At 42.4% G+C, this 13,070-nt stretch overlaps 1 protein-coding gene across 4 annotated transcripts; it reads left to right on the plus strand.

Annotated features, from left to right (window-relative positions):
- Positions 1–3,327: 3,327 nt before the first annotated feature.
- Positions 3,328–12,770, plus strand: LOC119720102 (branched-chain-amino-acid aminotransferase-like protein 1). Of its 4 annotated transcripts, none has more exons than XR_005270061.1 (2): positions 3,328–3,607; positions 6,304–7,248. XR_005270061.1 is itself a non-coding variant. In XM_038189636.1 (2 exons), exons 1-2 carry the CDS (start codon positions 3,581–3,583, stop codon positions 12,370–12,372), a joined length of 948 nt encoding a protein of 315 aa, XP_038045564.1. In that variant the 5' UTR covers positions 3,353–3,580; the 3' UTR covers positions 12,373–12,770. The 4 variants fall into 4 exon arrangements, 2 of the variants coding, with proteins under 2 accessions (XP_038045564.1, XP_038045565.1); XR_005270060.1 differs by having other exon boundaries at positions 3,331–3,603; XM_038189636.1 differs by lacking the exon at positions 6,304–7,248 and adding an exon at positions 11,448–12,770 and having other exon boundaries at positions 3,353–3,603.
- The last annotated feature ends 300 nt before the right edge of the window (positions 12,771–13,070 follow it).

Consider the following 13,070-nt stretch of genomic DNA (forward strand, 5'->3'; position numbering starts at 1 on the left):
CAAAACTAAAGTGAAACAAAAGTACGTTCAAGCAATGTTATGAACCGCATGGTGGTTGGGCTCAGTCAAGCAACAAATAACGTTTTGTGTCTTTCTTGGTTTGTCATTGATGACAACATAAACATTAGATCAAAGGTACTGCCACCTAAAGCAAACACGAACAGCGCCCAGTCAAGATAAAAGAGTCATAAATAAGCGCAGTATAATGAAAATCGTCAGGAAAGAGGCGGGTTAATGTGATAAGGGGAAAATTGCCATGGAAACTGTCCGTTTCCAGAAATGACGAAAGGGTGCTGAAAGAGACAGCCTTTTGACAAGGCCGTCGAGTGACGAAGCGGTACTGCTAGACACCATGGGACCGAGAATGGACCAAGTCAGGTTCGCAGATGGGAACAGAACGCCCTCTATCGGGACAATTTATGTGACGTGGTACAAGGGTGCACACCTGTAAATAGGCCTAAACCCATCCGCCGAGCTCATGAATAAAAGTAATACCATCAAAATATTCTATATAATAGATTTCTGAGAGCCATAACATTGGGGAATTGAAGAGATATGGCAATGAACCTCTGGCCCGGACTCGGGGCTTCCATTTCTGAGCATTTTGGATACAATTGGGCTCGAAAGTGGCGCTATTATTTTTGCCATGTTGTGGAGGGATCGTTTTTCAAGATGGCTACCGTTCCGCTTTGGGGAAAATAGGGGTCGTCTTCTTTGGGAGAGAATTTCTCGAAAAGTCATTGGTCAACCCACCAAAAAATGAAAAGAAATTGAAAGATGACATGTCGATCATCATTTTTCTGTGCAGCTTAAATACCTGTGAGAGTTCTGAGTATTTTAAAAAGAATTTTGAAGTATGGGCATTTAGCACTAGTGACTATGGGAATTTTTTTCCACTGTTGCACCCACAAAGGCCATACCCGTACCCAGTATCCGTAGCGTCTCTCGTGAATAACCCCGCTGAAGAAGGTCCGCTCCAAGTGACTAGTGGCCAAGCCGCGAGGCGACTGGCAAAACTACACAGGCCGAGTACACTCGGTCTGGGCAGTTCAATTCGCCTCACGGCTTCTTCACTCTGTTTTAAATTCCAAAGTCGTGATAGCCTTGTTGAGTAATTAAATAAAAGGCTAGCTGATGAGATTCGCGGATGGCAAGAAGTCCAGAGGTGGCAAGAAGCCCGACGCAGGTTATTATCGTCGTCACTCGCAAGGACCTAGGATAACGAGACTCACTTTTACATTTACTTCTTGTAATTTCATTTACCGGTATTTCAAATCCTCGGTTTCCCCACAGAAAATGTCAGATTTGGCCTATTAAGCTGATGCTAATTTCAGTATTCGTGAAGTAAAAAAAGTGATGGCATGTTCAGCAGCAGCTGCTTGAGCACAAAAGATCATGGCAAATGGTTCTAAATTCTCTGACATGATGTGTGAGCATAACCACTGACCACCGGCTTGAGAAATTCGGAAAGAGGGCGCTGTTCGAGCAAGTGTATCTATGTTAACGGTCGATTGGGGCGGATCCGGAATGGGTAATATCATTGGGTGAAATACGCAATATCTGTATGGCTTATGAAATTGAGAACAATATTGTGAAAACTGGGGTAAGTTTGGTAAAATAAAATCTATTCGAGTTGGAATATATTATTATTGGAGGGAGGTCGCACTGCCATTGACATCCTCAAATAGAGGAAAACATGTTGGAGCATGTGTCTCCCCAGGATGGCCGCCAATGGGCATGTGTTTCTTGTTATTGTACGTACATGACTGCCATTCAGTAAGCAAATTTAGGCCCCAAATCCTCCGGTCAAGTGAGCTTCTAGGGATGCAGACCATTGATCGAGGAGAGGGGTTGAGGAATACTATACACTCTAAAAAGTCCTGGGTCAGACTTGACCCGGAGTGAGGGTCATGTGGGCCTGACCCTTTTCCGGGTCAAAAATGACACTTTTTCTGGGTCAAAATTACACTTTGTGACTCATTTTTTCGGGTAAATTTGACTCGTAAAAGTGTCATTTCTGACCCGTGAAAGTGTCATTTTTGACCCGGAAAAGGGTCAGGCCCCACATGACCCTTTTCCGGGTCAAATTTAAAACATTTTCCATTCAGATTCACCAACTCTAACATTCAATTTCGTTCGAGAAAAATTTCAAATGCTTTTAACAAAACCAATTTAGTCAATTAGCCTACCATTCAATTTCAAAGTTTGGTCACCATTTTTAGTCATCGGGTCGAGAATATTCGTCATTACAGATCAAATCCGTCTAAAGCTGTTGCCGAATGGCAACGTTCTGAGATCAAATTCGTCTTATATAAATCAATTAGACGAATTTGATTTCTGAATAACACGATTCGGCGTAGACGAGACGAAATCGAATACACCGGGTCGAAAACGTGTGCTCATTGTTTGAATTTGTTTGGACTTAATTTAATATTGTCTGACAAAAGACGAAATTAAACATTGAAAGTGCAGTAAGTCGATGTTGCTGGACGAAATTGAATATAAGAATCGGTGAATTCGAACAAAAAAATGTTTTAAAATAGCCAGGAAAACCAATTTTAGCTAGGGGTATCAGCTTCGGACGGAAAATAACCGAAAAACCCTAGAATTCTCTCAAAAACTGCACAGAAAGTGAAAGTGTCATTTTTGACCCCGTCATCACTAGTGCATCGTTATACCCTGCAAGAGCTAGGGGTATCATCTTTGGACGGAAAATAACCGAAAAACCCTAGAATTCTCTCAAAAACTGCACAGAAAGTGAAAGTGTCATTTTTGACCCCGTCATCACTAGTGCATCGTTATACCCTGCAAGAGCTAGGGGTATCATCTTTGGACGGAAAATAACCGAAAAACCCTAGAATTCTCTCAAAAACTGAACAGAAAGTGAAAGTATACCAGTGGTGAAGTTGTTTGACCCAGTTAAAGTGGCATTTCGGGGGCGTTGAGAGCTGGGATGAGGTGGGGGATGAATGAGATAGGGTGGAGGTGGTGGTGAAGTGAGGCGGAGAACAGGAGATGGAAAAAGGACACTAGATTTTGTTGATATATATTTTTTTTATGACCTTGAAACTGAAAATACGATACATTTAAAAAAAAACCCGAAGTTGAAATTCTTCCGCTGTCTGTGATGCACACCCTAGTTGGCTTTTTTCAATGTGTAAAATGATTAAGAAAGGTTAAAAATTTCTAATAGTTGTCACAACATCGCAAAGTGTGTAGCCGTAGCGCAGCAATATTTATTTTGTTCCTGGGACAACCAAGCAAACAAGATGATCGTCTCCAGGTCGACAAGCAAACAAACAAACTTTCTTCTTTTGTTGCGAACCTTTACAGCCGTTTGAGCTGACCACCGTACTCAAGAAGAAAATCGATAAATTTCGATTACGACCCGTCATCACTAGTGCATCGTTATACCCTGCAAGAGCATTCATCCGTACACCTTTATCCCGTGCAATGAATGGTCTAATCTTGTCCGGCCCTCATTTTGGGACCCGGAGTCTCTGCATCGTACGGCCGATGAGTATTTTGACGATCAACCGGCTGCTCTACCCGGACTTCCCCTGATCCTGAGATTGAATGCATGAAAACGAAGCCAACGAGCAAGTAGGTACCGTTTCTTTTTAAAATACGTACTCTACTTTCACTTCGAGATAATCGTATGTCGTTGTCTACGGAGTAGTTGATTCATGTATCGAATAAATTCATTGTGTTGTCATTATTTTGTTGTGGTTTGAGCGAGACAGCTTTATATATTTGCACGTACGGAACGGATCAGATGTATGAAGGTGTTCCAAACATTTGTCAAACTGAAAAGCCAACGAGCAAGTAGGTACCGTTTCTTTTTAAAATACGTACTCTACTTTCACTTCGAGATAATCGTATGTCGTTGTTTACGGAGTAGTTGATTCATGTATCGAATAAATTCATTGTGTTGTCATTATTTTGTTGTGGTTTGAGCGAGACAGCTTTATATATTTGCACGTACGGAACGGATCAGATGTATGAAGGTGTTCCAAACATTTGTCAAAACGTTGCTAGTTCGCAACGTCAGGCCACATTAATTTTTAGATTTATATATTTCAGGTCCACCCAGTCAGTAAGCAGTTTGCAGCAGTCTTACTTTTTTTTCATGTTTCAACTTCTCTGTTGCAGTATCCCTTCGTGGTGATCCTCCTTGCTGATATGTAAGTTTCATTGTGTTTTGTTTTGTTCCTTCTTTTGATCGTTTTATACCATGTACTAATCAAACTGTTCTCTCCACTCTACAGGTACCCACAATTTTGTTTTGCTCTGTCCCTTCAAAAGGCATGAGCAACCCCATTTGACTTGTACTTTTTGTCTTCGTGTTCCTCCACTGATTTATTGTATTAAACCATTTATTCTCTCCCTTTCTACAGATATGAGTGACACCATTTGCACTTTCCAACAGCTCAGAAAGGCAAAGGAAACGGCCTTACGCTTCTCCTACCATCAGGATAACTACAGTTTTTACTCCCTCTCTCGATTTATCCCCAAAGGTTTGCAACTGTCTCACACTCCCTGCTTAGGAAACCTCCCACCACACCTTCAAAGGAGATGGAGTCAAGTTATGCATGGTGCCTCTATTAAACTCATCAATATTCTCTCTCAGCAGTGTCAATTTACACGTGAGGACCTCCATCAGAACATTTCCCACTTTGACTCCCAACTCAAATCCAGTTGTTCTGATTCCACGTACAGGAATTTCCATGATGAGATTGAAAGGGGTTTGTTTAACCTTGACTCTGTCCTACTCAACAGGAGAAACAAGAAGATTGGTGGCTTGCTTGCCAAGCAACAACAACGCAGACACAGACGTTTCAGACGTCCTAGGTCCCCATCTACCACGCCACCGCCAGAACCCCCGGTCAACACTGTAGTTAATCTTTCTTCCTCATCAATATCTGACGCAGAGCACAAACTTCTCTCCAAGGGTCTCAATTTTTGTCCCGCCCCGTTCTGTGAACCAGGTTCAGCTCAGCCAAGATCTCACGGAATACTACCGTAGAATCCGTCTGCGTGAGTTTTTCCTGGACAGTGAACCGTGTGAGCCAGAGCCTTTTCGAGTCAAGAGTTCATGGGTACCCCCCAAGAATCGTGTGCCAGCCATAGAGACATACGTTCAAGTTATAAATTCCCAAGTCACTAACCCGGACAACTTCCCCCACAGGACTCATGATAATCTCCCCAGAGAGGAGCGCCTGGCTCTCAACTCCTTGCGCTCTCGCACCGACATCATCATCAAGCCAGCAGATAAAGGTTCAGCTGTGGTCATCATGGATCGTCAGCAGTACATTGATGAGGCCCACCGTCAGTTGGATAATCGCACTAACTATACCCGCCTTGACTCTGACCCCACAGGCACTTTCTGTCGAGATATACAACAGAACCATCAAATTCACATCGGAGTTCTCGGCTCACCAAACCCACTTTCTGGATGTCACCGTCCGCAAGCAAGGCAACTCACTAACCACTGACCTGTATTCCAAACCCACAGACACCCACCAGTACCTCCACTCCTCCAGCTGTCACCCCAGGCACTGCAAAACTGGCATAGCGTTTAGCCAGGCACTCAGACTCAGAAGAATTTGTTCTAATGAACACTCTTTTGTCCGTTCCCACTCCCTGTGACCTTTGATCCTTCCCCTTTCTGGTCCCTCCCCTGTTCATGCCAGACCCCTTGTGGTTTGCCATCTCCCTTTGTTTCTTTGTTCTCTCATCCACCATCCCCTGCATCTTTCCACACCTTTCCCACCTAATCCTCCTTTTGTGTTTCTTCTTTCATCCCTGCATGTTTGTGTGCACCCCCATGTTAATGTATGTACCTCTGTCATTGCTGTTTTAGCCTCTGAAGAAGAACTTGCTAAGTTCGCAACGTCAGGCCACATTAATTTTTAGATTTGTCAAAAGTGTCAAACTGTGTCGACCCTATTGCCAAACTAATAATATACATCACACATTGGCATTACTGTTTCGATCTTGCCAAAGTATGTTTTCGAAACTGATTTATGATTGATGAGTATTTGTAATGACATAAACGTTATGCTAGTTGAGTGAGACAATACATGTCATTGTAATGGTTTCGTGTATTCGTATGCCCGGGATCAGATTATGTATGTATGTATTCATTGCACGATTGGTTAAAAAAGTGCTAAACCGTACGTGTCAACCTTAATACCGCAAGAATAGTCCACTGATACAGAAACAAATGTATTGTTCCCAGCAGATTTATTGGCTTCTTGTTGAATCTTGTTGAATTGTTAACTTATGATTATGTCATGACAGATTTAAGCCGCCCCGTCTCGTCAACCTCAGCTTGGCCCAATCCGCTCCCGTGAAAGCAGATCTACTCCATTTTCCAGTGGGCTATAGAGTCCAAGCCGACGATAACAACAGTCAGCTACTGTACAGGAGTAGGTTGGGGAACATCAGAACACTAAGTCATCTTCGCCGTTCGATATTTACAACTCTGATGTTCGATGAAGCCCCATCTCTTGAATAATTATGAATTTGGTTGTTTGCATGAGACCGGACACAAAGCGGACATTTCCGTGACAAGCATGACGGTCGCCACCAACCAGGGTACGGTCGGCCTCTCAAGTAATTCTGCATTGGCGTCGCGATAGAGGGCTGGACACCGGAACAGCGCTCATCCAAGATTAAGACAAAACTGATGAAACCAGACCCAAGTGTGTGCAAAGTTAACAAGGCGCTCCGTCAGCGCCGTTATAAAGAAACCATGAACATCAACTTGTACGAGAGACTCTTTTCTTTCATCGAAAACATGGATAGGTATTAGTACGTATACATGTTCCAAGAGTCGGAGAGCATTTCGCAAATGCCCTTATCTAGTGAGACACGTACCAACGTGTGATTTCAAGCACCACTTTCCAGGAGGTAGTATCCATCTCCCTACTTCCATCTTCAATGACCTTAGCGACGGAGGGGTAGATGTGGAAAGAAACTTGCATTTTTTTCCCATATTGGGCCACTTACGACTTTGAGTGTTGCTTTCCATGCACCTACCAGCATGTACATCAAGCTTCACTGACCGTCTGACTAACACCACGAGCTCCTGAGCGGCAGTGTCGACATTAACGTGCCAGGTTACGAGTAGCCACGATGTTTTGTAAACTCGGGACTATAGTCAAGGACATGGTGCAGCATTTACTCTCAATTAGTGATGCCGCACACACCGATCTCATGGAAACTGTTGAGTCTGTCTTCGAACAGATAGATGAAATCATCGAAAACACTAACAACGAGCCAGCACCGGGAAAGGACAGGAAACACCAACTGAAAACGCAAAGGAGAGGCTGGAGGAGTGCCTACAAGAGATGCTGGTGTTTGGTTTTCAGGGCGGTATGACATCAACGTCGTATCTCTACCCCGCATTGGAGGAGACGGCCCAGCTGAAGTTGGTAGGACGGGTTCGTATTATGGGTCTCAAGTTTCTTGACGTCACAAACCATTTAGCTCCGGGGTACAGTTGCGTCAATTTTTGAAGGCGTACGACTGTCCTCAAACCAAAGGTTTTTTTCCCATACGAGTGGGTGGATGACTTCAAAACTGGACCATCTAGCATTTCCTCCCTACGAGGACTTCTATTGTCGAATAAAGGGCACCGACATTGCAGTGGCCGAGTATTGTCAAAGTGTATGGTATACATGTAACTACACCAATGAGAAAACATCGTAGGAGCCAGTCGGTGTAGGCTATAGTATTCCATCGGTGCCACGAGAAAGGCGAGACGCTCATCCGTGGCAGGCCAAAACTCTGTCGGAACGTACATGTACATGTACATGTAGTTGGTTTCGATGCCAACGCGCTGTACCTGTGGTCCATGATGCAGGACATGCCCGTCGACACATTCATCAGAAGAAAAGCCGAACAGAACCCCACGCCGGTTCAGAGTCAATGGCGGCCGAGTGCATGGACTGGGTCGCCTAGTCTCAAGGTATTCACATTCAGCATAAGTTCAATGCCAAGGAGCACCAAGTATATAGGCCGATTCAGAAAACCCGGGGCCGGATACTGCAAAGGAAACAACACCGTCCATCAATTTCAAGGATGTTTTTGGCATGGACATCCTTGTCATCTTAATCCATCCCATTGTACGGGGGCAACCGAGCCGCGGGGGAGATCATAAACACTGGTTGACGTAGGCACTGCAGGCTCTTGCTGGGATCTCTCTCGATCTCCAACCGGGGCTGGCTTTATTGCTGTTATCTGGTACAATGACCTAGACCTGCCCAAGTCTGTTAAAGATTGTGCAGGCGGTCAGAATACAATGTACAGACAATTATTAATTAGACAAATTGTTATGTAAATATGTGACTGGTATTTGAAAGAATACATGTATTAATAAACTAAAGGTGACTCCGTACATTTGATATGCATATACATTGTAAATACATGTATAAATATAAGCGACCATGGGAAAAGCCGTTTCAATTCTAATTGTGCCTTATTTGTCTCAACTACATGTAGTCTCTTTTTGCGATAAGCTTGCTTTCAATAACTTTAATCTATCAATTACAAAGTACTATCAATTACAAAAAGTAGGCCCTACATGTACACATGTAAATTGTTCTACTTCATGTAGTCCCATAACCGACAATAAAACCCATCCCGTGGCGAACGGCCGCCTATTTCACTTTCCAAATTTACCTTCAAAATCTACGGCACTAACAATGTCAATTTCAACGCATTACAGTGCATCTAGAAAAACTAAGGAATCTCCTACCGCTGGTTTCGGATCCAGGGTCCTACAAACCTTGACAAACTAAACGATTTATTCTACAAAACTGATAAACACGGTTTTCGCGATGCATTTCCGGTTATGTATAGCGCCCCCTGTTGAGTATTTATGCATAATTCATCATAAAACAATCGGTCTTTCCATTTTTAAGCTAATCCCTGAGAGGCAAGAGCCCTTTTACATGAATATGTTTAGAATCAATCTGAAGTTAGGCCGAATTAAAAAAAACACCTCATGTTTCTCGTCCGGGTTTTCGAAAAAAAGGAGGAAGCGGGGCTTTTTATTTTTTATTTTTTATTTGTTTCAAGATGGCCGCCATTTAAAAATTTCCTGCAATTGTTTGTGTTTCCACTGTTCAAAGACATTTTTAAAATGAAAGATAAGTTGGACAAGAGAACTGAACATATTTACAGTGTCATTTAGACTTGTATTGGTCTACAATTTATTTTCCGATGAATTTGTGGACATTTGTTTTTTTTACTGCATTTTTCAAAAATAAAAAATAATAAAACAATCCAGGCGGCCTCCAAAAAGGAAGCGGGCGGGGACGAGAAACATGTTCTTTTTTTACTTCGCCTTAAGTCCCATTTTTATTTGAGATGGACTAATTCGTCTAAAATTGATACAGGCCGAGGAAAAAAACCCCACGAAACCCAAATGTTGGGACCATTGTTTTAGTGAAGTTCTGCATGTAAGCCTAGCACTTTCAAAATCTAGGATATGAAAGCCCTATTCATCAGCTTTCTTTTAGTTCAAGAATCGTTCAAATCAATCATGTTACGGAATTTTAAACACAGCCACCGTTTTTAAAGTTCTGTCCACGGATCACAAAAAAGGTAAGTGTTCTTTCAGCAAAACGCAAACAAATGACATAGGGATGTACATGTATGTGAATTGTTTTCGTTTTGCTGAAAGAACGCACACCTTTTTGTGATCCGCACACCGAACTTTAAAACGGTGGTTGTGTTTAACATTCCGTAACTTGAAAAGTACATGTACATAGTGGTTTGAATGATTCTTGTACTAAAAAAAGAAATATGAATTGGGCTTTCATATCCTAGACTTTGAAAGTGCTACATGCAGAACTTCACTAAAACAATAGTCCCGACATATGGTTTTTTTTAATCATCCTGTTTATAAGATTATGACGACGTTCAATAACAATCATGTGAAATAACATGATCAGCATTTACCAGAACGCGTGAACGTGCGACGTAAAACATTTTGTGCATTATGACTGATATACAGATACCTGCTTGTTCGTGTACATGTACATGTGGTTTGTGAATTCAGACATAAATATAGGTCAACTTATACAATTGTGACATACTCTGTAATATGTTATTCGTAGTACCCGATACTGGGGAGGTATTGTCATTCTTGTTATTTTGATAAAACTGCATGATCAGTTATTCAGTTTGTAAAAAAAAAAAAATCAGTTTGAGAAGTGAAACTTTTTGCTCTTGCCTCCATTCAGTTTTTGGGTTTGAAAACACTGCCCCAGCGTCCTTCAACTAATCATTTGGCGGACCTCCCTTCCAGACTCATGGTGCACATAACACTGCTCATCGTCACCCGCGAAGGTGCATTTTGAAATGAATTTCGAGCTATCTGGAAGTGAATTTAGAGACATCTTGAAATCCATATTGAAATCCATATTTCGACATACATTGCCTTATCTCAAATTTTCGAAAATTAAGAGGTATCTTGCAATGATAAACGATATCTTGAAATAACAAAAGCTTCTGTTTTAACCTGAATGTCACTAATGCGCGCCACACTACCAAAAAGAAGAAGAAATTGTGCATGTCACAAAATGATCCAGCACTTGCATTCAATACGTTTTGTTGTCAGTTAGTCATACGAATAGGGAGGTAAAAGTCGACAAAAGGTCAAAGGTTTATTCAGGTGATGACTTTGCGAAAAGTCAACTATCCAAAGTTCACACGATAAAAACGAATTAATCGTTGAACTTGTCGTTAACTTTAGACATGCATAAAGCCTGGGTGCATCAGACAGTCGCTCCCCGAGGTATCTCATTCGCTTTGCTGTAGTTTGAAATCAGTTTGTTGTCAAGGAAGCTCGTTTGAAAGACTTTGAGAACAAGGTATGATATGTTCATGATTATTGACTAGATCTAACTTTGTCATTCAAAGTATGCCAGTACTTCCGACAGTCAATCGTTGTGGAAATCTTTTTAATGCCCGACGACAATGCAGTCAAACCAACGCCATGCACGTACATGGTCATTTTAGCAAAAAGTGTTCAGAGTTTTGACAGCGGGGTCTGGACAGAGCCGTATACAGAGAGAGTTGTGACATGAGGGTCGCACCGTTTGGTACCAAAATGGCTGATTTTGCATTAGTGCTCATTACGGTTCAACAGTCTGTTGAGTTGGCGCAACTCTCTCTATGTACATGTATACGGCTCTGGGTCTGGAGGCCACGCCTCCTCTAAAAGCCGTCGGTTAATTGCCCTCAGAGATGTTAAAAGGAGAGCGAAATTTTCAGGAAAATCCTTTAACTTTTCAAAATCAATTTCCAAACCTTCCTCCGAATCAACCTGAGTGCCAAAGGTTATGTCCTCACAATTTGCTTCTATTATTTTATGTCCCGTACCTCTCCCACATACCTGTTCGAAGGTCTTTTTTTCTTCGTTCGTCTTTTAGGAAGATGGCAACCTCTGAGAAGGCTCCCTCGTCCGAAAACCAGGTCCGACTCTTGATATGGACTGTTCCTCGCTCTCTTTCAACAGTTCTTTCCAAATGTCTGAGCTTCGTCGAAAACACAAAGGTTTTCTTCGAAATGTATGAAAGCATCTTCATTGCACCGGGGGTGAAGACAGAGGATGAAATGGCTAACATGTCTGAAGAAGAACAGAAGTTTTTGTTGGCTGTGAGGGAAAAAGCCCATGGGATATCAGCAGGGGTTGATGCATCTCAATGCACCTTCCAAGGTGTCAAAGAGCAACTCGAGGAAGCCCATACTGGGAAGAAGTTCATCTTCTCCAAAGACATGGCCTATGCTGTCATGGACCGGCTGGAGTCCATCCCGAAGGGTTTCCGGCACCTGTTCCTCATTCGTCATCCTCTTAAAGTCTTCCCGTCTTGGAAGAGGTCGTTCCTGCCATTAGTGCCGTATATGTCTCTAGCAGATGACTATCGTTTGGATGACCTGCCTCAAAAATATTTCCCAAAAGGTTTTGGCTACAAGGAAGTCTATGAGTTGTTTGAGCACGTGAAGAAGGAGCTCGACCCTGAAGCAATCATCATCGACGCCGATGACCTTCTCAAAGATCCTAAAGGTATCCTGTCAGCAGTCTTCAATGACATCGGCTTGCCCTTTGATGAGAAGATTCTAAACTGGGAGGCAGGGGATGCGGTCATTGAACAATGGATCATCCCTCGTCTGTACGTGCAAGTGGACCAGTTGGTAGGTTTCTACAAGAACGCTCTGGACAGTACGTGCTTTCTTAAGCCCAAGCCCCTTCCAGATCGCTCTTCTATTTCTCCTGATCTCCTTCCTTTTGTTGACGCTTCCATGCCATACTACCAGAAAATGTACAGCCAGCGCCTATCTGCGTCAAAGTCGTAGAATTTGATGAAGGTGTCACAAATGATTATAAGAAAGCCTGTTGTATACGAATGGAAAAATTCCGCTTGTTGACTTAATGTGTTTTGAGTGTGTTCAATTTGGAGATATATCATTAATTTTAAACAAGGGATCGGGGTTTAACACTTCCGTGTGCATGGGACGAATGCACAACGATTGAACTGATTATCGATAACGCTAAACATTATGCTGTACGTTTCTTCAATTAGTTTAACAGCTATGCCTTTTAATTCGGTGGTTGAATGTGTTCATAGTTGTAGACATTTATTTCTTGTGTATTATGTAGTAACACTCACATTAATACTCATCTGTCTTCGACTTTCTATTGTTTTGAATAGAAACAAATGCTTAATTTAAATAAATTACTGCAACGCGTCGGTGAAGGGCAAAAACCTAATTTGATTAATATCACCCCGACGCAAAATTCCATCTTATAATAGTTTATGCGGTACCCGCTGCTATGTACATCAGATTCGAACCGGCCAACCGATCCCGATAGCTCGGTGGTCGAGTGGTAAGACATCTGCACTAGAAAGCAGGAGGTCGTGGGTTCGAGTCCCACCCGAGTGATTTTTTCCAACTTTCACTCGGGAGGTAACACACTGAGTATACATTGGTTAAAAACGTCGGTGAAGGGCAAAACCTAATTTGATTTATATCACCCCGACGCAAAATTCCAT

The sequence above is a fragment of the Patiria miniata genome, unplaced genomic scaffold, assembly GCF_015706575.1.
Source record: "Patiria miniata isolate m_02_andy unplaced genomic scaffold, ASM1570657v1 HiC_scaffold_9, whole genome shotgun sequence".
NCBI classification, from domain to species: Eukaryota; Metazoa; Echinodermata; class Asteroidea; order Valvatida; family Asterinidae; genus Patiria; species Patiria miniata.

Excerpts from the sequence above, each read along its gene's own strand:
- LOC119720102 (XM_038189636.1), top strand. The coding sequence starts at position 3,581 with ATGAAAACGAAGCCAACGAGCAA. Across the intron at positions 3,604-11,447 it reads AAAACGAAGCCAACGAGCAA|GAAGATGGCAACCTCTGAGA; the intron begins GTAGGTACCGTT and ends TTCGTCTTTTAG.